This window comes from Cervus canadensis, chromosome X, assembly GCF_019320065.1.
Source record: "Cervus canadensis isolate Bull #8, Minnesota chromosome X, ASM1932006v1, whole genome shotgun sequence".
NCBI classification, from domain to species: domain Eukaryota; kingdom Metazoa; phylum Chordata; class Mammalia; order Artiodactyla; family Cervidae; genus Cervus; species Cervus canadensis.
The window spans coordinates 131,772,925-131,795,701 of record NC_057419.1 but is presented as its reverse complement, the minus strand read 5'-3'; the positions used below and the strand labels follow the sequence as shown (position 1 = coordinate 131,795,701).

The window sequence follows — 22,777 nt, the reverse complement described above, 5'->3', positions numbered from 1 at the left end:
GCACTCTGTCTATCAGACCTAGTCCCTTAAATCTATTTCTCACTTCCACTGTATAGTCATAAGGGATTTGATTTAGGTCATACCTGAATGGTATGACCTAGAAAACCTAGTGGTTTTCTCCACTTTCTTCACTTTCAGTCTGAATTTGGCAATAGGAGTTCATGATCTGAGCCACAGTCAGCTCCTGGTCTTGTTTTTGCTGACTGTATAGAGCTTCTCCATCTTTGGCTGCAAAGAATATAATCAATCAGATATTGGTGTCAACCATCTGGTGATGAGTCCATGTGTAGAGTCTTCTCTTGTGTTGTTTGAAGAGGGTGTTTACTATGACCATTGCGTTCTCTTGGCAGAACTCTATTAGCCTTTGCCCTGCTTCATTCTGTACTCCAAGGCCAAATTTGCCTGTTACTCCAGGTATTTCTTGACTTCCTACTTTTGCATTCCAGTCCCTATAATGAAAAGGACATCTTTTTTGGGTGTTAGTTCACTTGTGTCCAACTCTTTGTGACCCCATGGATTATAGCCTGCCAGGCTCCTCTGTCCATGGAATTCTCTAGGCAAGAATACTGGAGCTGGTTGCCATTCCCTTCTCTAGGGGATCTTCCTGATCCAGGGATCGAACCTGGGTCTACTGCATTGCAGTCTGATTCTTTACTGTCTGAGCCATCAGGGAAACCCAAGAAGTAAATGAGCTGCAAAGTTCATTGCAGTGCTAGGAGAGCAGCAAGGCCTGGCACTCAAAAGCTTGTTCACTGAAGTCAGTCTGCTCTGGCTTAAAGCTCAGGATATTCCCTTCTCAGTGATGTGACCTCTTAATTTCATTGTGACCTATATGTGATCTCTTACATTGGCTATGCTTCAGTTGTCTCATTTATAAAATAGATTTAATCTGATAACTATCCTTAATGACTGTTGTGAGGATGCAATGAGCTAATACAAGTAGAGTGCTTAGTGTAATTTTTTTTTCAGTAAACTTTTATGGACAGGGTTGCTATGTGCCAGGCAGTGTTTGTGGAGCTGGGATACAGCCATGAATAAAACAGTTAACTCTGAGAAACAGTGAATGTTAACAGCGAGTAGTAAGTATAAAGATAATAATGGTAACAACAGCGATCATAATTTAATCTTTATGATAAACTTATATGGCTCAGCTGGTAAAGAGTCTGCCTGCAATGCAGGAGACTTGGGTTTGATCCCTGAATTGGGAAGATCCCCTAGAGAAGGGAAAGGCTACCCCCTCCAGTATTCTGGCCTGGAGAATTTCATGGACTGTATAGTCCATGGGGTCACAGAGTTGGACACGACTGAGCAACTTTCACTTCACTATATGTTTTAGGCACTCTTCCAAGTTCTTTAGATATATTAACTCATTTAATTCGATGACAACCCTATGTTACAGGTAATGTTTTAGGACAATTTTACAGATGAGAAAATGGACGCCTTAGAAGGGTAAATAATTTGCCAAAGATAATGTGCATAAGAAGTGGCAGAGGTCTGAAAATCCTTGTTCATGACCGTTGTACTATATTGCCTTGTTATCATATTAAATATATTAATATATGCCACTGTTTATCCTATTAAAAAGGCAGTCCTTGAAATAACTGAAACATTTTATTTTCACATCGGAAATGAATATATAATCTAATTAAACAAGGCTCAGAGTGTGTAATAAATTTTTATATAAGTGGCCATGTAAAAAATTAAAATAGAAACATAGGTTTGGACAGAGTATAAATCTATTAATAAAGAACTTGGATTTGTTTATTCCAGATGTAAAGTCTTATGTCTAAAATATCATCTCTTTGTACAGTAAAAGCTAATAGAAGATAACCTGTAAGATAAAAACTGGTCTCATAATTGAACAAGGACATTTCAAAGGGCCTCTAATGTATTTAAACTTTTCAAATTACTCCTTGATTTGAATGATACCATATTAAAATCCTGTTTATATTACAGTACTTTCTCATTTCAGACCTCCATTCCTTCAGCATCATTCCTCATTAAATGTTATTACAATCTAAATAAATGTTCATGCTGAGTTGTCCTAAATTGTCTGGGATAAAGGACATTTTTGATCTTATAGGTTAATATTATCCACATTTAATAGAAGCATTGTTCAATATATTCAGATTGTACAATGAAAATAGAAAAGAGATAATCATGAACATCAATATAGGCTGTGATCTTATATTGCTGACATTATCAGTGACTCCCCTACAAAATATATCTGCTTACTTCCTATCCTTTGTTCTATGACTCATAAAAACTGGTCATGAGAACTTTCTTATTGTTTACATTTTTAATAAATCAGACTCAACAAAACTTACTTTTTTATAATTAGAAGAAACTCTAAATTCCTTTTTAATCTATCTCTCAGAACCATATTCAATGTATGTTTGTGGATAATTCCCCTTCAATTAGGAAATCAGGCTAAACTTGAAAAGAAGATATGAGTGACATACTTACAAAGAATTTTTTTTTCTACCATGATATGTTAGTCTTCTAGGAATGCTGCTTCCACAAAATACATATTTCTTAATTTACATTTTAGACCACAAAACCACTCAAACAAGGAAATTAATGTTCAGTCAAATTAAAATGTCATCCAGAAAAATCAATATGACTTGCTATTGAGAAAGGGTGACTTGGGGGCTTCCCAGGTGGCTCAGTGATAAAGAATATGCCTGCAATGCAGGAGACATGGGTTCGATCCCTCATTTGGGAAGACCCCCTGGAGAAGAAAATGGCAACCCACTCTAGTATTCTTGCGTGGGGAAATCCCAGGGACAGTGGAGCCTGGCGGGCTACAGTCCATGAAGTTGCAAAGAGTCAGACATGACTTAGTCACTGAGCACGTGGGCGCGCGCGCGCGCACACACACACACACACACACACACACACACACACACACGGTGACTTTAATCAAGATCCCTCAAGAACAATCATATTTTTCTTAAAAGCGGAAAGTGTGCCTCACTACTATTTTCTCCTTTATCATTGCAAACATAGTAACCACACAATTTTGCCGCCATTTACTAAGTGAAAATAAGAAGACATTTTTTTAGTCCCAGTGTAAAATTCCACATTCTTGGAAAGAAATTATGCCCTGGATTTTCCAATAGCTCCCAAATAACTACTACTTTAATGAAATTGCTACCTGAAAATTCAGTAGCAGTATTATTTTTTAACTATAATTTAAGAAGCTGCTGTAGATTGGTACTTATGACTTCTAATGAGAAAACCATAACAACCTTCTAATTGAAGGGAAAATGGTTAACTACAGTAATTGCAATCAATAAGACTGTGTTAGTAGTCTAAATATTTCTTCTCAAAGAGCAGTTCTTACTCTCCTCAGCAGTATTTAAGGTTAGGAAGTACCAAAAAAAAAAAAAAAACCTAATTAGAAATCTATTCGTTATTTGTAATCCTAAGCCTTAGTTCAGATTTGTAGGTCACAGAGTAGAGAAAGAAACCCCTCACTCCCAACTCCAGCACCAGCAAAACCAGGTTTTGATGAAGAAGAAAAGTGAAGCATGGAAAAAAGGGCTTACCAATCACATAGGCTAGTAACAAGGCCAGAGTCACCGTGATTGCTGAGGCACTGAGGGCCGTGCACTTCCAGTTGCAGCACCTGTAGGGTTTGTTGAAGGTAAAGGCGGGTCTGGAAAAGGTGCTTCGAGGAAGTGGCCTGGGAGGAGGCGAGTACACAGTATTGGAAGTCAGTGGGTAGTTCTGACTGGCTGCGCTAAAGATGGCCGAGGAACCAGATCCGTGCTTGAATAGGAAATGCCTGCAGAAAAGAAGCAAACATTTGGGCTATCAAAACCAAAGCCACTTGTTACAGAAACATAAACCCCATTAAACAATCGTGCTACAATAAAGCAAATGGGAACTAGGAAGAACTCAACAAAATTTTCATATACCTAACACTTAACTCCAACGTGCCCATGGTGGCCTTCTTTTTGTCTTCCTAGTTTAGATTTTTAAGAGGAAGAAAGAGATCTTCTGTTCCTGAATTGTTGACAATCTCTGAGCATTACCCTCCCACATTTGGTGGCATTCACTATACTGCTCCCTTTCATTGAATATAATACGAAAGAACAGGAGGAGAAGTATCATCAGGCATTTTGATAATATGAATGGCCCAGAGGCCAGTATTTTATTTAGAGACTAGCTTTCACAGACACATTTTCACCTAATATTTTATTATAAAAACTGCCAAACATACAGCCAAAGCAAAGAATTTTTATAACAAACATACATCTACTCCAGAGAATATCAAGTGAAGAAATTCAGTAAATCTGGACTAGGTCCTAAGCAAGTATGTTTTAATAAAACATCCTAGGTAAGTTTGCTGTGTATCTCCAGTTGAGCAGCACTGGTCTTAAAAATATTAGATGTAAATTTTAAAAGACAATTATCAAATAAACATTTTTAAAAATAAACAAAACCACACATATACTTGTGAACTAGATTCTATACTTAACATATGATTATATTCACTTTATCACATTTTTATCCATCTCACCATTCCTGTCTTAATCCATCTTTTTTTAAAACATCTCATTTTTTATTTCATTTTTAAGCATTTCAAAGTAAGCTGCATACATCAGTACACTTCTCTTAACATTTTAACTTTTATATTATTATCTAGAGTTCAGTAAGTTCTTACAGACTTTTAATGTAAAATTTATACACAATGAATTCGAGTTTCTTAGATTCCACATATGAGTGATATCCTACAGTATTTCGTTCTCTGATTTATCTCACAGCATAAGATCCTTGAGGTCCGTACATGAACTGGTAAAAACAAAGAGCAGAGTATTGGTTCCCAAGGGCTGATAAGTGGGGATAGGGGGATGTTTAAGGCTACAGACTTGCAACTAGCAGAGAAATAAGTCTTGGAGATCTAATGCACAGTACTGTTATAGACAATAATAATGTAAAAAAAAAAAATCAGAGATGCTAAGGCAGTAGACCTTAATTATTCCCAATACAAAAAGTAAGAATAATTATGTGATAGAGATGTTAGCTAATACTACAAATGACAATGGTATTGCAATTTAAAAATTCAATATGGTGTACACAGACTTATATACTGTTATAAGTAAATATATTTCAGTTTAAAAGCTATACACAATGAAATGCACAGATTTGCAGTGTACCTTTGCGCGACCTAACAAATGCAATCACCTGTGCACAACCCAAAGCCCTGTGAAGATACAGAACATTCCCGTCACCCCAGGAAGTGCCCTCCTGTCTTTCTAAGTAAATCTCTATCTCTAATCCCCAGAGGCAACTGCTATTTTGCATTTTTTTCCTACCCTGCATTAATTTTACCTGTCCCAGAACTTCATACTGCTGTCATGTTTGATTTACTAAAGGATGTTTATTGACAGCTCATGACTATTTTTTTTCCAGTTTTTATTTATTTATTTTTTTGGGGTTTTGTCATACATTGACATGAATCAGCCATGGAGTTACATGTATTCCCCATTCCGATCCCCCCTCCCACCTCCCTCATGACTATTGTAATATGGATATTTCATAAACAGTAGTAATATATTCACGTGGAAAGAGTTGGCATGAAAATGGTTTTGTGTAATACTTTACCCTTATCAATTGCTAAGTACCATGCATTGTGTTAAACACTCATTATCTCAGTTAATATTCCCTCATATGGAATAGGCTATATTATTATCTTCATGGTGTATTTAAAGAAATGGAGGCCTAAAGATGTTAAGTAACTTGCTTAAATCTACCTAGCAAAAGAACAACAAAGCCATAATAGGATCCCTGGCCATTCCAGCTCCAAAGTCCTCAATCTACTCTACTGTTCAGCCTAGGGCAGTAAAACACACTGCTAAATAGAAAACGTTCTGTTGCCACGTGTTAATATAATACATCACAAGACCCTTCCACTGAACAAAGAGACAGTGTCACCTTGTACATGTCACATATGCTCATCATTAGGAATATTTTAAGACTGATTTCTAGCTTCCATTTTTAAAGAATGAAAGCATGTACTTTTAAATGAAAAAATATCTGTCCACATGTCAGTTAATGAAACTGTCCACATTAGAGTTTTGCTTTAGTTTATGAGGATAAATGATACTTAAAGGGCAGGATTGCTGAGGGGAGTGGAGATTCACAGGACTTTCTGGAAGATAATTGGCTTTCTATAACAAAAGGCTTAAAAGATGCATATTCTTTGTCCAAAAATTATGTCTATAGGAATTTATCCTTAGGAAATGATGTGTATGACAATGTATATTACAGTGTTATTTATAACAGCATAAGATAAATACTCAGATGTTCATTAATACTATTTTATGAATACAGAGTAGAATACTATACAACCATTACAAATTGCATTGTAAAAGAATATTCACTAGAAAATGTGTTTACAGATCATCAAATAAAATCATGTAGGTTTCAAAACAATGTGGGCAATACACTTTTTAAGATAAAAGATATGCTCATGGAAAAATAATAATTTGTGTTACCTTTGGATAGTAGGGTTATTTCTTTAAAATTTTCTGCCTTGAGCTTATATTTTTTCTTGTAACTAGTATCGAAAAGACTGGGAGTGGGATGGGTGGAAAAAATGCAGTGACTAACACCAATCACGTGCATAGTTGGTTCTATTTATATAAATGATTTATTGAGTGCCTAGAAAAGTCCGGCACCAAATTAGGTACTTTATATGCAATATTTGATCCTAATATGTCTGTGGCGTTGATATTATTATTGTAATCTTACAGATGATGAAACAAGAGACCAAAAGAGGTTTAATAGGAGCAAAGTGGTATGATAATAGCAAAATGGTATGATGATAAGGGTCTTATCATAGTAATAAGAGGTAACATTCATTAAGTGCTTATTTGTGCCAGACATTATTCTAATTAATTCATTAAGTATTATATAATTTAAGCTTCACAACAACCCCATTACAGTAAGCATTTACATTTACAGATGAGAAAACCAACACACAGAGGTTAGGTAATTTGTCCACAGTCCAACACCTAGTAACTGGTAAAGCTGACTTTCAAGCCCAAGCAGTCTGGCTCTAGAGCCATCGATCCTAACTACGACATTATAGCACACCACACCAGGGTTCTGCAATTAGTGGACACAAGAAAATTTGAACCCAGGCCTTGTACAGCACAGAAGAAGCATGCTTTGTGTTCATTTGGGCATGTGCATGATATTGAATTGAGCCACAATTTTACCCCGTTGCCTTTGGTACCCCAGGGAAAAACATGAGAATGATGGCTATAGAATCAGTTAGAAAGGATCTCAGAAATCATCTAGCAGCTCAACATGCTCATTCTGCAGATATAAATGGAGGCCCAGAGAGTAAAAGTGGATTACTTAAAAGAAACATCAGCAGCTAATGGCATGAATGTACTTAGAATTGGGGACTTGTAAAATAGTATATTTCCATTGCCCTGTGCAACCTACCAACCAGTCTTCACGGAATTACCACAGAGTTCAAATCTGGGTTAACTGACCCAGGCTAACCAAACATAATTTGTTCAAACAGTACTACATAATACATATCTACTTTTTTTCTGTATGTCACATGTTCTCACAGTAAGTTTTAAAGACCATCTTAACTGTTTTGAATGAATGGGAGACCATTAGAGAGAAGCTAGTGTTCAGTCATCAGGACTGTAAAGGAATTATTGCTGCTTTTAAAAGCACTGAATGTATCCCTAGAATGGAAAAACAGTAAGTAGCAGAAATAAGATTAAATACATTTTATTGAAAAAGTGACTCATAGCATTAGGTTTCTTGCATTTGATTGTACGTCCTCATTAGTCCCTGAAATAATCACCTTCATGTCATAAGGAGGTAGATTTCTTCTTTAATGTCTTATCTCTCCCAGCCTATGATTTTTGTGACTATCTAAAATACTAGTGAGGGAGAAGTATAGCACTTTATAAACAGCAGAGTGGAGAAGCCTCCCCATCTCCCTATCACAACTTAGTAGTTACTCTGGAGGTGATAAAACGTCACTTGCATATAACTGATCATATACAGCAACACTCTAATAAGCTCGTATGGAATAGAAGAGATATCTAGCAGTAAGGAGCTTTTTTATTCAATGTTTGGAGATAAAATCTTCGATCCTCTGCATATTTATGAAGAACAATTGAATTTTTGAGACAACATAAGTGGCCCCATATGTTGGATATTGATTTGGTTTGGTATATCATTAAGAGGTAGAAGAAAGACAAAGAAAGACAGAGAATTGTTGGCTATTATGATGGCAATTACAAGCAATAATCAATATTCCTGAGCACTGTAATTTCATCTTGATATATACCAAAGGATTTCCAAATGCAGTTTCATAAGTAAAATATTACAGCATAATGAATAAATTCAACAGTCGCAGCAGAGCAACATTTAAACTAATTCATATTTGAGTGGAATCCAAATCACAGTCCTTGGTGAGGGTAGATAATAAAATGAGTTCTGGTACTGAGGTTCCTGTTTTCTTATTAACAAGCTGAGATTAAGAGTCTCTGCTGAAAGTAATCTATACTTTGATGTACATTATGAAAAACAGCAATGCAAATGCTATGTATTGTCAAAGGCTTTGCAGTCCATTGTTGGAAAGCAAAACTACTGCCTAAATGTGTTTTCATAGTCCCTGAAAAAAGTAGGAGCATAAAGACAAATGCACAGTGCTAGACTTCAGTTATGTGCTCATAAAATCAGATCATCTGTCTAAGCACATTGCTTTTCCCAGGGGACCTGAGGATATACTAAAATGTTGCTATCAATTTCATACAATTGGGTTTTTTCCACAGAGGAAATGATAAAAATGCAGTTCAAGAGTTTATGTGTAAGTAGTACTCTCCTTTGCATCTGTTTTAATATTCAACTTCAAATTTAAAAAGGAAAAGCAAGATATTGCCAAAAGGAAATGGGCATATAAGGAAATTGAAAAAAATATCTTTAAGACTGATGAGACTCCGTGGTGGTAAATGGGAATATAATAAATGCTCCTGTAAGGATTGTAAAGGGGGAAAATGTACTATCTCTTTTTAAACCCTACATACAACATAATTCTGAGGGTATCTGTTAGCACTAAATGATGTGATTTAATGTGGCACTTGAAATTCTATAGGAAATAGACAGAAATCTACAGCTTTCTAACAACAGATGCATAAATAACCAATGAATTTCTTCTTTTACATCTTGTAAACATACTTATGAGATGAGTTTCCAAACCTGCATTCACTTAGCTACAAGCATTAGACTCATTTTTTTACCCAGAAGAAGGAATTTAACTTACTTCCAGATAAAAGCTGAGCTTGATTTTTAAAAAAAATAATAAAGAGGAAGACTGCAATGAAAAGGTCTTCAGTCTATGGGAGAAGGCGAGGGTGGGATGATCTGAGATACATCGAAACATGTATATTATCAAGTGTGAAACAGATCGCCAGTCCAGGTTGGATGCATGAGACAAGTGCTCAGGACTGGTGCACTGGGAAGACCCAGAGGGATGGGATGGGGAGGGAGGTGGGAGGGGGGTTCAGGATGGGGAACACATGTACACCCGTGGCTGATTCATGTCAATGTATGGCAAAAACCACTACAATATTGTAAAGTAATTAGCCTCCAACTAATAAAAATAAATGAAAAATTAAAAAAGAAAGAAAAGGTCTTGAGTGAAGTTATTAGGGCCAAATCACACTCAGATATGGTAGTGGAATTTGGATATTTACTCTTTTTAAAAATTATAAAATACATTTTTTATTGTGATACAAAAACACAAAATACAAAGTTTACTGCCCTATATCATTTTAGAGTGTATAGTTCAGCAGTATTAAGTATATTCCCATTATGATGAAACAGATCTCCAAAACTATTTCATCTTGCGCATGTAAAACTCTAAACCCATTAAACAACTCCTCTTTCCTCAATCTCCTCAGCCTCTGGTAACCACCATTCTAAATTTTCCCTCAAATTTGACTATTTTATACCTCATGTAAGTAGAATCATAAAATATTTGTCTTTTTGTGACCAGTGTATTTCACTTAACTTGAAGTTCTCAAGCTTTAACCATGTGACTGGATCTCCTTCCTTTTCAAGGCTGATTAATTGCATGTACTATTGGCCATTCATCCGTTGATGAACACTTGGCTTGCTTGCACCTCTTGGTTACTGTGAATAATGCTGCTATGAACATGGGTATGCAAATATCTCTGAGATCCTGCTTTCTATTCTTTTGAATATATATCCCAAATTGAGATTGCTGGATCATGTACCAGCTCTATTTTTATTTTTACAAGAAATCTCCATACTGTTCTCCATAGTAGTTGTATCATTTTACATTCCCACCAACAGTGCAGAGTTCCATTTCTCCACATCATTGCTAACACTTGTTATTTCTTGTCTTTTTGATGATAGCCATCCTAATGGGTATGAGGTGACACTTCATCATGGTATTGATTTGTATTTCTTTGATGATTGGTGGGCTGGAGGAAGCACAAGCTGGAATCAAGATTGCCAGGAGAAATATCGATAACCTCAGATATGCAGATGACACCACCCTTATGGCAGAAAGTGAACAAGAACTAACTAGCCTCTTGATGAAAGTGAAAGAGGAGAGTGAAAAAGTTGGCTTAAAGCTCAACATTCAGAAAACTAAGATCATGGCATCCGGTCCCATCACTTCATGGCCAATAGATGGGGAAATAGTGGAAACAGTGGCTGACTTTATTTTGGATGGCTTCAAAATCACTGCAGATGGTGACTGCAGCCATGAAATTAAAAGATGCTTACTCCTTGGAAGGAAAGTTAAGACCAACCTAGACAGCATATTAAAAAGCAGAGACATTACTTTGCCAACAAAGGTCCGTCTAGTCAAGCCTATGGTTTTTCCAGTGGTCATGTATGGATGTGAGAGTTGGACTACAAAGAAAGAGAAGACTGGAGAAGATTCTTGAGAGTTCCTTGGACTGCAAGGAGATCCAACCAGTCCATCCTAAAGGAGACCAGTCTTGGGTATTCCTTGGAAGGACTGATGTTGAAGCTGAAACTCCAATACTTTGGCCACCCGATGAGAAGAGCCGACTCATTGGAAAAGACCTTGATGCTGGGAAAGATTGAGGGCAGGAGGAGAAGGGGACGACAGAGGATGAGATGGTTGGATGGCATCACTGACTCGATGGATATGGGTTTGGGTGGACTCCGGGAGTTGGTGATGGACAGGGAGGCCTGGCGTGCTGTGGTTCATGGGGTCGCAAAGAGTTGGACATGACTGAGCGACTGAACTGAACTGATGATTGGTGATGTTAGCATCTTTTCATGTGCTTGTTGACTGTTTTTCATATCCTATTTGGAGAAATGTGTATTCACAGGTATTTATTCTTATGCTTCCAAAAACATGGGAAAATAAAAGAAAATGTCATGCTGGGTCAGCCCCATTTTCTTCTCTGACAGAATATTTCATGTTGTTTTGTGGCAAAGTGTGATTACTGGCAAGATATCAACCTCAACATCTCTAGTTTTTACATAATAGCCTGTTCTTGATACTCCTTTTTAGGATAAATAGATCCAAACTCTGTTTGAGCCTAAATGGTATTATTAGCTTGGACAACCTCTTAGGGTAACAATTTTTTGTATTAACAGCTATATAAAAGTGGATTTCAATTTATTTGTTCTAGGGTCCTTTCTTTCAAACTTTAGGCCACCCTGTCCATATGTCCCATTCAAATGTTATATGCAAGTGTTCATAAAGAAGTCTATAGTCTCTCCATGTTGTTCATAGTTTTTAAGAGTTTTTTTTTTTCTTTTTAAAAAAAATAGTGTCAGGGTATCTATGGATTGGGCTTTCCTGGTAGCTCAGCGGTAAAGAATCCATCTACAATGCAGGAATCACAGGAAAGGCAAGTTTAATCCCTAGGTCAGGAAGATCCCCTGGAGGTGTGCATGGCAACCCACTCCAGTATTCTTGCCTGGAGAACCCCATGGACAGAGAAGCCTGGCAGGCTACAGTCCATAGGGTCACAAAGAGTAGGACACGACTGAAGTGACTTAGCACACATGCACCCATCTATTGGGTTGGCCAAAAAGTTTGTTTGCATTTTAACAAACTTTTTGGCCAACCCAATATCTATACCTTAATTTTTCTAAGTTTAAGCCTTAGTTCTATAATCTATTTTTTTTAATTTGAGATGACTGGTTTATTATTTTACTTATTTATTTATTTATTGGTCTTCATTGTGGTGCAAGAGCTTCTGATTACAATGGCTTCTCTTACTGTAGAGCATGGACTCCAGGCCCATGGGCTTCAGTAGTTGTAGAACGCAAGCTCAACAGTTGTGGCACATGGACTTAGCTGCCCCATGGCATGTGGAATCCTCCTGGACTAGGAATTGAACCATGTCCCCGGTATTGGCAGGTGGATTCTTATCTACCATACCACCAGGGAAGTCCTAGAATCTATTCTTAAATGGTAATACTCTATGATCTAGAACAGTATTCTTGTGATTTTCCAAGTGAGGTAGCTAGTAGCTAATGGGAGAGATCTTTAGAAATCTTTTTTTTTTTTTTGGTAGCTATTATTTCCTCTTGCCTCTTAATCAGAAGTAATATCTGCCCTACCTCTTCAATTGCCTCTGGACTGTATATTCACTAAGGGTAGAGACCAAGTCTTAATTTTCACATTCCTGTCTCATACTTCAAAGGTACTCAAAGAATAAATATTGATTTGAAAGATGTTTTTGCTTCTTCTAAAAGGCTCTTGATTCCCTGTACAGAATGAATGAGGCTTGGGGACTCTAAAATAACTGTTTCACTTGTGAGAAAATAATCTCTTGCATTCCTGAGTGTAAAAGGACAATTATCATTCACAGCAATTATTTCTAATTATTCGTATTTCTATTAACAAGTCTTTCCTTACTCAGATGTCTCAAACCGAGATGAGATGTGACTCAACTATTTCTTTGACTTATTTGTTTCTTTTAGATTGTGAAAATAAAATGAAAGGTTATCACTGGAAAAACTATAGCTTTGATTATACGGACCTTTGTTAGCAAAATGAAGTCTCTGATTTTTAATACACTATCTAGGTTTGTCATATCTTTCCTTCCAAGGAGCAAGTGTATTTTAATTTCATGGCTGCAGTCACTGTCCACAGTGATTTTGGGGCCCAAGAAAATAAAGTCTGTCGCTGTTTCCGCTTTTCACCCATCTATATTATCCACATGTCATAGTTGAGGAAGCTGAGTTTCAGCTGCTAAGTTTAAGTAAATTTCCAAAGTCATGCAACTGGTAAATGATAGAATTGGGAATCTACTTCAGTTTTTTGATTACTGGAATGCAATCTACATGAGAATAGGAATGTGTTTGTCTTTTTTTACTGCTGTGTCCCCAGCATATAGAATCATGCCTAACAAACAAGTGGTGCTCAACAAATACATTTCTTTTTGGCCACATGCGGGATCTTAGTTCTCTGACCAGGGATCCAACCTGGGCACCTGGGGCAGTAGAAGCATGAAGGCCTAACCACTGGACTATCAGGGAATTACCTCAATAAATACTTTTAAATTTATGCATGAACAATGAAACCCATCTACTTAACCACTGTGCACATACTAACTCATGACATCCCTGAGTTCGTTCCTAATGCTAATCATTAAGGTAACAAAATCTTCCTAATCACATGATCATGTAGCATTTCTCTTTTCAAAGTGAATATATATGAGCTTATTATTCTACTGAATGTGTTTTTATAGGAATATTTATTTTGACTTTTAATTACAGAATTGACATAATAATATTAGAACGATACATACTTATGAAAGTGAACTAATTGTCATGTCTCCCTGTTTAGAATACATCAGAATATTTTTAATTCAACAGTGTATATAAACTGTATATAAACTAAACATGTCTATAAAAGGACATCTAGAGATATGTTAGAGTTAGTAGGGCTGGCATACATGTATATATATGTGTGTGTATATATATATAATGGTAGAGAAAGAAAATACTACATATTCTCTAATGTTTGACCAAGATGCTTTAGTAGTCTCCAAAATAAATGAAAATAAACAATTATGCTCCACGTTATAATAATGCCCTTCCAAGTCATCCTATCATTCTCTTCCTCTAAGTTAAATTCATGCTCTGTAGATGTAATTTTAATTTAAAAATTGATATTAAGAAACCCTAAACCCCTTGAAGGGTAAATATCAAATTAGAATTTTCTATTAATGTTCCTGTATTAAAAGGCTATGGCCAACATACAAAAATTATTTACTTAGATTAGTAAGCTTACCATTTTTCATTCTCTTTATCTTTAAAGGTAATTTAGGTTCCAAGATGTGGCAGCTGTAATCCTTTCAAATTAGAAACAATTTGGAAAGCTACTGATAGGTAAGACTTTCAATCCTCTTATGATTTTATACATCTTCTCCATGAAGGCATAAAATACCATCTCACAGTTTTCAAAACTTCATTTCCCACCAGGGACCATTTAAAATGGGAACAAACATGGGAACTGGGCAAAATTTATGAGCACACATTTAAAATTAAACCAGATCTCAAATTTACTAGGAGTTAAGAGAAATTCATTCATTTTGTAAAGAAATTCAATTATATTTCCCTTTGCAAATGCTGAAAGTCCATTCCCAATTTTACTCACCAGAGCAACCTGCTGATTTTATAGAATTGGTCTTCACTGGTTAGTTGGCTTACTTATTTATTTTTCTTTTTAAGGGAGTAGGTAGTGGGCAGAGTATTATATACCTTAATTACCTTTTTATTCATCTTCATTTTCCTCAGATATGTATTATACTCTTTTATTTTATGAGCCAGTTGACATGGTATACTTTTCTGTATCATTTCTTTTTATTGAATTGTAATCTGTATTAGCAAGAACATTTTATTTTAAAGAAAAAGTATTTTAAACTAAATACAAAGGAGTATAATAAGGACAGAGCCTAAGAGTTTACCACTAAGTTCTTCAGGTTAAAAATCTAGATGATGATCATTCTAATGCAACTTTTAAAGGATGTTGATCAACATTTGCTTTCATTAGCTTTCATTTCTCTGAAAGTCTTACTCATACATGTATAATAAAGGCATGAATGTTTTTTATAATGCCGTAAGATAACAAAAGGAATGCCACTCAAATCAATACTCTAGCCTATTCAGCGTAACATTTCTTAAAGGGACAAACTGGCAAAGGGCACAGCTGTCCTCTGAAATATTAGCCTCAAAATCAAAGATGTGGCCTGAGGCAGAAACTTTCTTCTGATCAACGTCCATATTCTCCTTTTCTCTTGGGCATACAGACAGAATACATTTCCCAGTCACAGTTTCCATTAGATGTGGTCATGTGACTGAGTTCTAGATAATGAAATGTGAAGGGTGACAAAAAGTGGTGTTTGACACTTTCAGTCTTCAGCCGGAAAACTTCCAACCCATGATTCTCAATCTCCTTCATCCACTGACTAAAAGAGAGAAGATTCAAATATGTAAGGATTCTAGTCCATTTGTTCCATGGAATGTTATGAAGCCATAAATATATTAAGAATTTTTAACCACATAAGCATATTAGATATGTTGACCTTTGTCTCTCTGCACAGCCCTGGCCAGAGCATCTCTGTCCATGACCTTCCCAAACCCACTCCTCTCTGCTCGCAGTCACAGTTCATTGGACCAGAATTGGACATCCAATCTCAGAGATAATCGTATGCTCTCTCCCTCATGCATCTTTCTCTCTCTCTGTGTATGTTGACTTCTCCTTGAGAAATCTAGACCTAGAAACCTGTCAGCTAGGAAAGACAAGATGCAAGTTCATTTTGAGTCAGAGCTGGAATTGCAGCATAATAATAGGGAAATAGGATTTCAAATCCTGAAAGATGATGCTGTGAAAGTGCTGCACTCAACATGCCAGCAAATTTGGAAAACTCAGCAGTGGCCACAGGACTGGAAAAGGTCAGTTTTCATTCCAATCCCAAAGAAAGCAATCCCAAAGAATGCTCAAACTACCGCACAATTGCACTCATCTCACACGCTAGTAAAGTAATGCTTAAAATTCTCCAAGCCAGGCTTCAGCAATATGTGAACCATGAACTTCCAGATCTTCAAGCTGGTTTTAGAAAAGGCAGAGGAACCAGAGATCAAATTGCCAACATCTGTTGGATTATCAAAAAAGCAAGAGAGTTCCAGAAAAAACAGTTTACTTCTGCTTTATTGACTTGCCAAAGCCTTTGGACTTGGTGTGGACCACAATTAAACTGGGAAAATTCTGAAAGATATGGGAATCAGAGCCACCTGACTTGCCTCTGAGAAACCTGTATTGCAGGTCAGGAAGCAACAGTTAGAACTGGACATGGAACAACAGACCAGTATTCCATACGGAAAGGAGTAGTCAGGCTGTTTATTTCACCTGCTTATTTAACTTTCTATGCAGAGTACATTATGAGAAACGCTTGGGCTGAAGAAGCACAAGCTGGAATTCAAGATTGCCGGGAGAAATAACCTCAGATATGCAGACGACACCACGCTTATGCAGAAAGAGAAGAACCTAAAAGAGCCTTCTTGATGAAAGTGAAAGAGGAGAGTGAAAAAGTTGGATTTAAAGCTCAACATTCAGAAAACTAAGATCATGCATCCAGTCCCATACTTTTCATGGCAAATAGATGGGGGACAGTTGGATAACAGTGGTACTTATTTTTTTGGGCTCCAAAATCATGCGTGGGATTGCAGCCATGACATTAAAAAGATGCTTACTCCTTTTCGAAGGAAAGTTATGACCAACCTAGACGAGCATATTAAGAGTAGAACATACATTTTGCCAACAAAGTCGTCTAGTCCAAGGCATATGGTTTTTCAGTGGTCATGTATGGAAAATGAGAGTGAACTATAAAGGAAGCTGGAGCACAGAAGAATTGATGCTTTTGAACTGTGGTGTTGGAGAAGACTCTTGAGAGTTCCTTGGACTGCAAGGAGATCCAACCAGTCCATCCTAAAGGAGATCAGTCCTGGGTGTTCACTGGAAGGACTGATGTTGAAGCTGAAACTCTAATACTCTGGCCACCTCATGCGAAGAGCTGACTCATTTGAAAAGACCCTGATGCTGGGAAAGATTGAGGGCAGGAGGAGAAGGGGACAACAGAGGATGGGATGGTTGGATGGCATCACCGACTCAATCGAGATGGGTTTGGGTAACCTCCAGGAGTTGGTGATGGACAGGGAGGCCTGACGTGCTGCGATTCATGGGGTCGCAGAGTCGCACATGACTGAGCGACTGAATGGAACTGAACTGAATAGGGAATTAGATACAAAAACATGCCATCAAGAATGAAATCTGAGAATAGAGCATGTGTACAGGGAGAAACAGAGACCCCAGACGAAAACAGAACAATGAGAAGAGCTCCATCTCTCATTAGGCCTTGTTGCACTCACTGTCCTTTCCCTATGAGACTATCCTGTTTAATTTTTAAAAAACTCCTTTTTTACTAGATTTGGTTTTTTAAAGCAGTTCTGTTCACATTAACCAGATAATTTCTAAGGCAATAAGTGATTTTCCATGTTGGGAAACAAAACCCAGAATTCATGTATACGTGCATATACACATATACAGTACAACCAGAACTGTGTGCTGTCCCCCACCACACGCAAACACGCAACAACTCCAATTTCAAATCCATTTTGTGCAGAGATCTAGTGCCAAAGAAAATGTAAGGAAATCTTAATAGTTACTATCTTTGGGTGAGAGAATTTGTAGATACACTTTTGTTTCTGATTTCCTGTGTTTTTTCCTCTTTTTGAAATGAAGGTCTATTACTTCTATTACTTGTATAAGATCCTTCATGATTTGGCCTCTGCAGACCCCTCTGTCTCACCACTGCTATTGTCTCCCACGCTTCCTAAGCGCTGGCCCTCCTATGTCATATACAGTTTCCCAAATGTGCCATTTTTTTTCAGGCTCCTGTGCCCTTATGTAAGTCTTTTAGAAAGAACAATATCAGAAGAGCTAAGAAATGCCCAAGAATAATGTAGATAAAAAGAAAGTAAAGACAGAATAGAGAGTGAATATAGGAAGAATGAAGAGTGCAGGGGAATAGAGAGGAATACAATAAGGAAGGAAATTTTATAGAAAAGTATATGATGGGTGGCTATCTATGCAAAAGTATGAGATCATTTGTTAGTTGTTTCGGGGGTCACTCTGGCCTCCATTGCTATAGGCTGTCTAGCTATTAGTCAGCATTGATACACTAAATAGATTTAGTTTAGTGGTTGTTTTAGTTCATCTGGGCTACTATAACAAAATACCACAGACTGGGAGGCTTATAAACAACAGAAATATGTTTCTCACAGTTGTAGAAGCTGGGCATCCACGATCAGGGTACCAGCATGGTAGGATTCCATGAAGGCTCTCTTCTGGGTTGCAGACTGCCAACTTCTTACTATGTCCTCACATGGCAGAAGTGGGTAGGGAGCAATTTGAGTTCTCTTTTATAAGAGCACTAATCCCATTAATAAATACCTTCACCCCTTGGGCATTATGTTTTACATGTGAATTTGGGGGTGATACAAACATTCAATCTATAACAGTGGTTTCCATCCCCAATTATGTTATTGACTGGAGAATTATGTAAATTAAACCCTCTAATGAAGGCTTAAGAAGAAAGGAATAGGAAAGGGGAAGGCAGGAGGGGAAAAAAGAAATTGCAAGAGTCTGAAGAGAGGTGGGTAAAGGGAGCAGGTAAGGAAACAATGGATTTTGTCTCACTGTTAATCAAAGAGCGTTTCTCAGCTGGGGACAAACGGGCCCACAGTGGACATTTGGTAATGTCTAGGGACATTTTTGGTTGTCACGACTGAGGAGAGGGCACTCCTGGCATCTGGGGTGGGGGAGAGGTCAGGGATGCTCCTCTACAGCCTCTAATGCACAGGACAGCCCCCACAGTAATGAATCATCCAGGCTGAAATATCAACAGGGCCAAGGTTGAGAAATCTTGGTCAAAAACTATTTCTCCAATTGGAACATGCAGTTTTGAAGTATTCAGTGTCCCTATGGGAGGGAATCTGTCATTCTTTAAAGACTTGCAGAAAAAGATTTTCTTGCCAGGCACTCATGATCTTATCTTCTTCCCGAAGCTCACAGCTGTTCCTCCCCTGAGACTGTTTGCATCTGGGATTGTTCTAGTATCCAAATAAATATCCTGAACTGTAGGGCCAGAGAACATACAGGACTCACTCAAAATTACCTCCAACATTTACCCTGCTGACCAAACAAGAAAATCTTTATAAAAGCTGGAGAATAGAAAGCATTTTCCACTTTCCATTTTTAAAATTGCTTTTCAAATTGTACCCCTCATGAACCTGTCATGAGGCATAAATCCAAAACCTGAACTACTGATTAAAACATGCACAATATATAATAATCACAGCCACTGAAACATTAACTCCCCTCAGGTTATACCGCCTAAGAAACAGTCAAACTCAGCTTTGTGCCATGCTCTAAACTCAGTGATTATATTCCCATTTGAGCATAAGAGACTTTTTGGAAATCAGGTCTTCCTTCCACAGAAATACTCTCTCCTTGGTTCCCTGCTGAGTGGATTAAAGAATGCAAACGAGGAACTCATTGGTTCACTTTAATTATTCAGGGACAACACAGAAAGATAAACAAGGTGAAACTAACTTCAAGAGTATAATGATTTCGTGTACTTCTTCGACCTCTAAATATACATTTCCATTTGGCAAATATATTATTAAACCTGAGCCTATTTTCTCTGCATTGTTGTCAATACTCAGAAAAAAATCATCATGAATTTACAGGACATGATACAGAAGTGCTGGTTGGAACTTAAACCCAAAACAGATTTGTGTTTTTACCTTTGAACAAGAAACTCAAAATGAAGTTATCTTTATTTCACAATTAGAAAATGACAATATGAAAGAAAATATTGCAACTACTGCAGCTTTACAACATGACCCAAGGCAAGATAAATTCTGCATAGGTGTTGCATGTTGTTGAATCTGTCTCTAGGAAGGGATTTGTTCTTAAATTCATTTATTCAACCAACTTTTACTGAACACCTATTGTGTATCAGACAAAACAGAAACATATACTAGTCTTGCACTGGCCTCAGAATGCCTTCTTGACTACACTTGCCTGCCATTACTGCTACCCTCTGACACACAGGGATATATAGTGTTTTCCTCATTTCCTCTTGGCTAATGGAAATTCTGGAAGGAATCATGATTTCTCAACTTAAATTTATCTGACTTTTGGGGGGACTTCATCTACAATGCAATTAATTAGAATCTAACTAACTGGAAATCTTAATAGAATAGCTTTCTTTCAGTAAAGAAGCAAATGACAAGAAGGCAAACAATAGAACAACAGAGTTAATAAAGCCAGAAACAACTGCAAATATCATTTAACTGAGGTTGGAAGAAGAAAGAGACTTTAACAAGGTCATACATCCATTTCTTTACAGAACTGGACTTCTACTCATGATTTCTAACTCTAAATTCAGTGCTTTTTCAACTACTCACAAGAGGCCATCCAAAATTTTCAAAGTATATCCAGAGACATTTGGCCCTGTGTACAATATCTTTTACATCTAGAGTACTATACAATAAAAAAAATTATGTTCACAATGACAACCCTCACTTACTGTAAGATTTTCAATTATAAGAGATTAAATTATGATCATTTGGATTAAAATGGAAAGTACATTCACATTTAAGAAAAATTTTGAATAAGACTGGTAATTTTTCAAAAGTTCTATTTAACCTTAAGCTAACTACCAAATCCAATTAACCAGAACCCTCAGTTTTCTGGGTTTTAGGACTCATCAAGATTTTAATATAAATAGAATAAAACCGAGATTATGTCTGCAGGCAGGGAAACTTAACTGAACTATAAATATTCACCAAAAGACAAAAAGAAATGACTTGGGGTTCTTTATATTCCTAAGACAAATTGTTATAGTACAAAGAGTATTGGATTGGTTGCATTCAGACTTGCATTCTAACTCCAAATCTTATAATAAACTGCCATGAGGAGATATTAGTAAAATTTCCCAAGACCCAGTTTCATTATCTTTAAACTGGACATTATTTTTATTGTTCAATTCCTAGGGTTGTTTAGAGTTTAAAATGAGATAATGAGTGAAACGACTTTGGACAGTAGAAAATCAAACATAATTATATATATACATATGCCTACATGTGCACACACATATGCATATATATATATATATATATATATATATATATACAATATGTTATCTAAAATCTGAGTCTTTTGAATATTACAAATAAGGAAAAGTATTTAGCTACAAGCATATCTAATAAAAAGCAACCAGCCATGCTGCTAGAAAAGTATCTAAGTTAATGACACTGTTCAGTATGGTAAGTGACAAATTTGAAAGATCTGACTTCATAGAACAAAACCAACCCAATTATTTAGTTGAAAGGTTGAATGGTGGGGAAATAGCAGATTGCCAAGATTTTATTTGCAAAGAAAAGCAATTTACTTAGGAGGCTTATATAATGCCACAAAAGGAATGAATCAATGATATTTGTGTTTTTATATTGTACTTGATATTTTGCTAGTTCAGTAGGAAATAGTCATAAGTTAGCATTTATGTTATCAGCGAAGCTCTATTCATACATGTCACTACTGAATACCTTCATCAACAACAGGGGGTGCCTAGCGTTTTGTGTGTGCCAGATGGAGACCAGAGTTTGAATTATAACCTTGGATGGCCAATAATATCTGCTTGCCCTTGGAAATATGACTTATATTCAAGAGTCAACTTTAAATAAGTGTGGTATTGATGTATCTTCCAGTATGAGACTAGCAAAGACAAAATTTCTAGGACCTAAAGGATGAATTGTTCCTCAAAGGCAGTGTCATTCCCAGTTGTATGAGACTTGGTAACCCAGGAAGCCTGTACCACTGTAGGATCATGCAATTTTCTTCAGCATTATGTGAGCATCTCTGCAAGTTTCCATATTCTTTACCATTAAGGAAACTTAATCTCTAACTTGATTTGTAGGTTTCTTTCTGTCAGTCACATCACCATCCTGGTAACTATTGTGTACTTCCTTATTAAATGTAGCTCCTCCCATTTTCTTTTTCCTCCTTCCAGTTTATATGAATGCTTTGCCCAGATTCAGCTTCTTCTCAATCTACTATTCCATTTCAAAACAGTACTCTACTTTCTATTTCTCTTTTCTTACCTCTTCCCAGTTCTTTTTTTTTTCAATTATTTTTATTAGTTGGAGGCTAATTACTTTACAATATTGTAGTGGTTTTTGTCATACATTGACATGAATCAGCCATGGACTTACACGTATTCCCCATCCCGATCCCCCCTCCCACCTCCCTCTCCACCCGATTCCTCTGGGTCTTCCCAGTGCACCAGGCCCGACCACTTGTCTCATGCATCCAACCTGGGCTGGTGATCTGTTTCACCATAGATAATATACATGTTTTGATGCTGTTCTCTCGAAATATCCCACCCTCGCCTTCTCCCACAGAGTCCAAAAGTCTGTTCTGTACATCTGTGTCTCTTTTTCTGTTTTGCATATTGGGTTATCATTACCATCTTTCTAAATTCCATATATATGTGTCAACATGCTGTAATGTTCTTTATCTTTCTGGCTTACTTCACTCTGTATAATGGGCTCCAGTTTCATCCATCTCATTAGAGCTGATTCAAGTGAATTCTTTTTAATGGCTGAGTAATATTCCATGGTGTATATGTACCACAGCTTC

General features: G+C 36.8%; 1 protein-coding gene across 3 annotated transcripts in view; it reads right to left on the bottom strand.

The window, feature by feature from the left end:
* TENM1 (teneurin transmembrane protein 1) overlaps positions 1 to 22,777 on the bottom strand; it is an 891,941-nt gene that overhangs the window by 390,953 nt on the left and 478,211 nt on the right. For all 3 annotated transcript variants that reach the window (XM_043459374.1, XM_043459376.1, XM_043459375.1), the window contains one exon: positions 3,552 to 3,790. In XM_043459374.1, the coding sequence (XP_043315309.1) occupies positions 3,552 to 3,790 (239 nt within the window). The remainder of the gene's footprint in view (positions 1 to 3,551; positions 3,791 to 22,777) is intronic.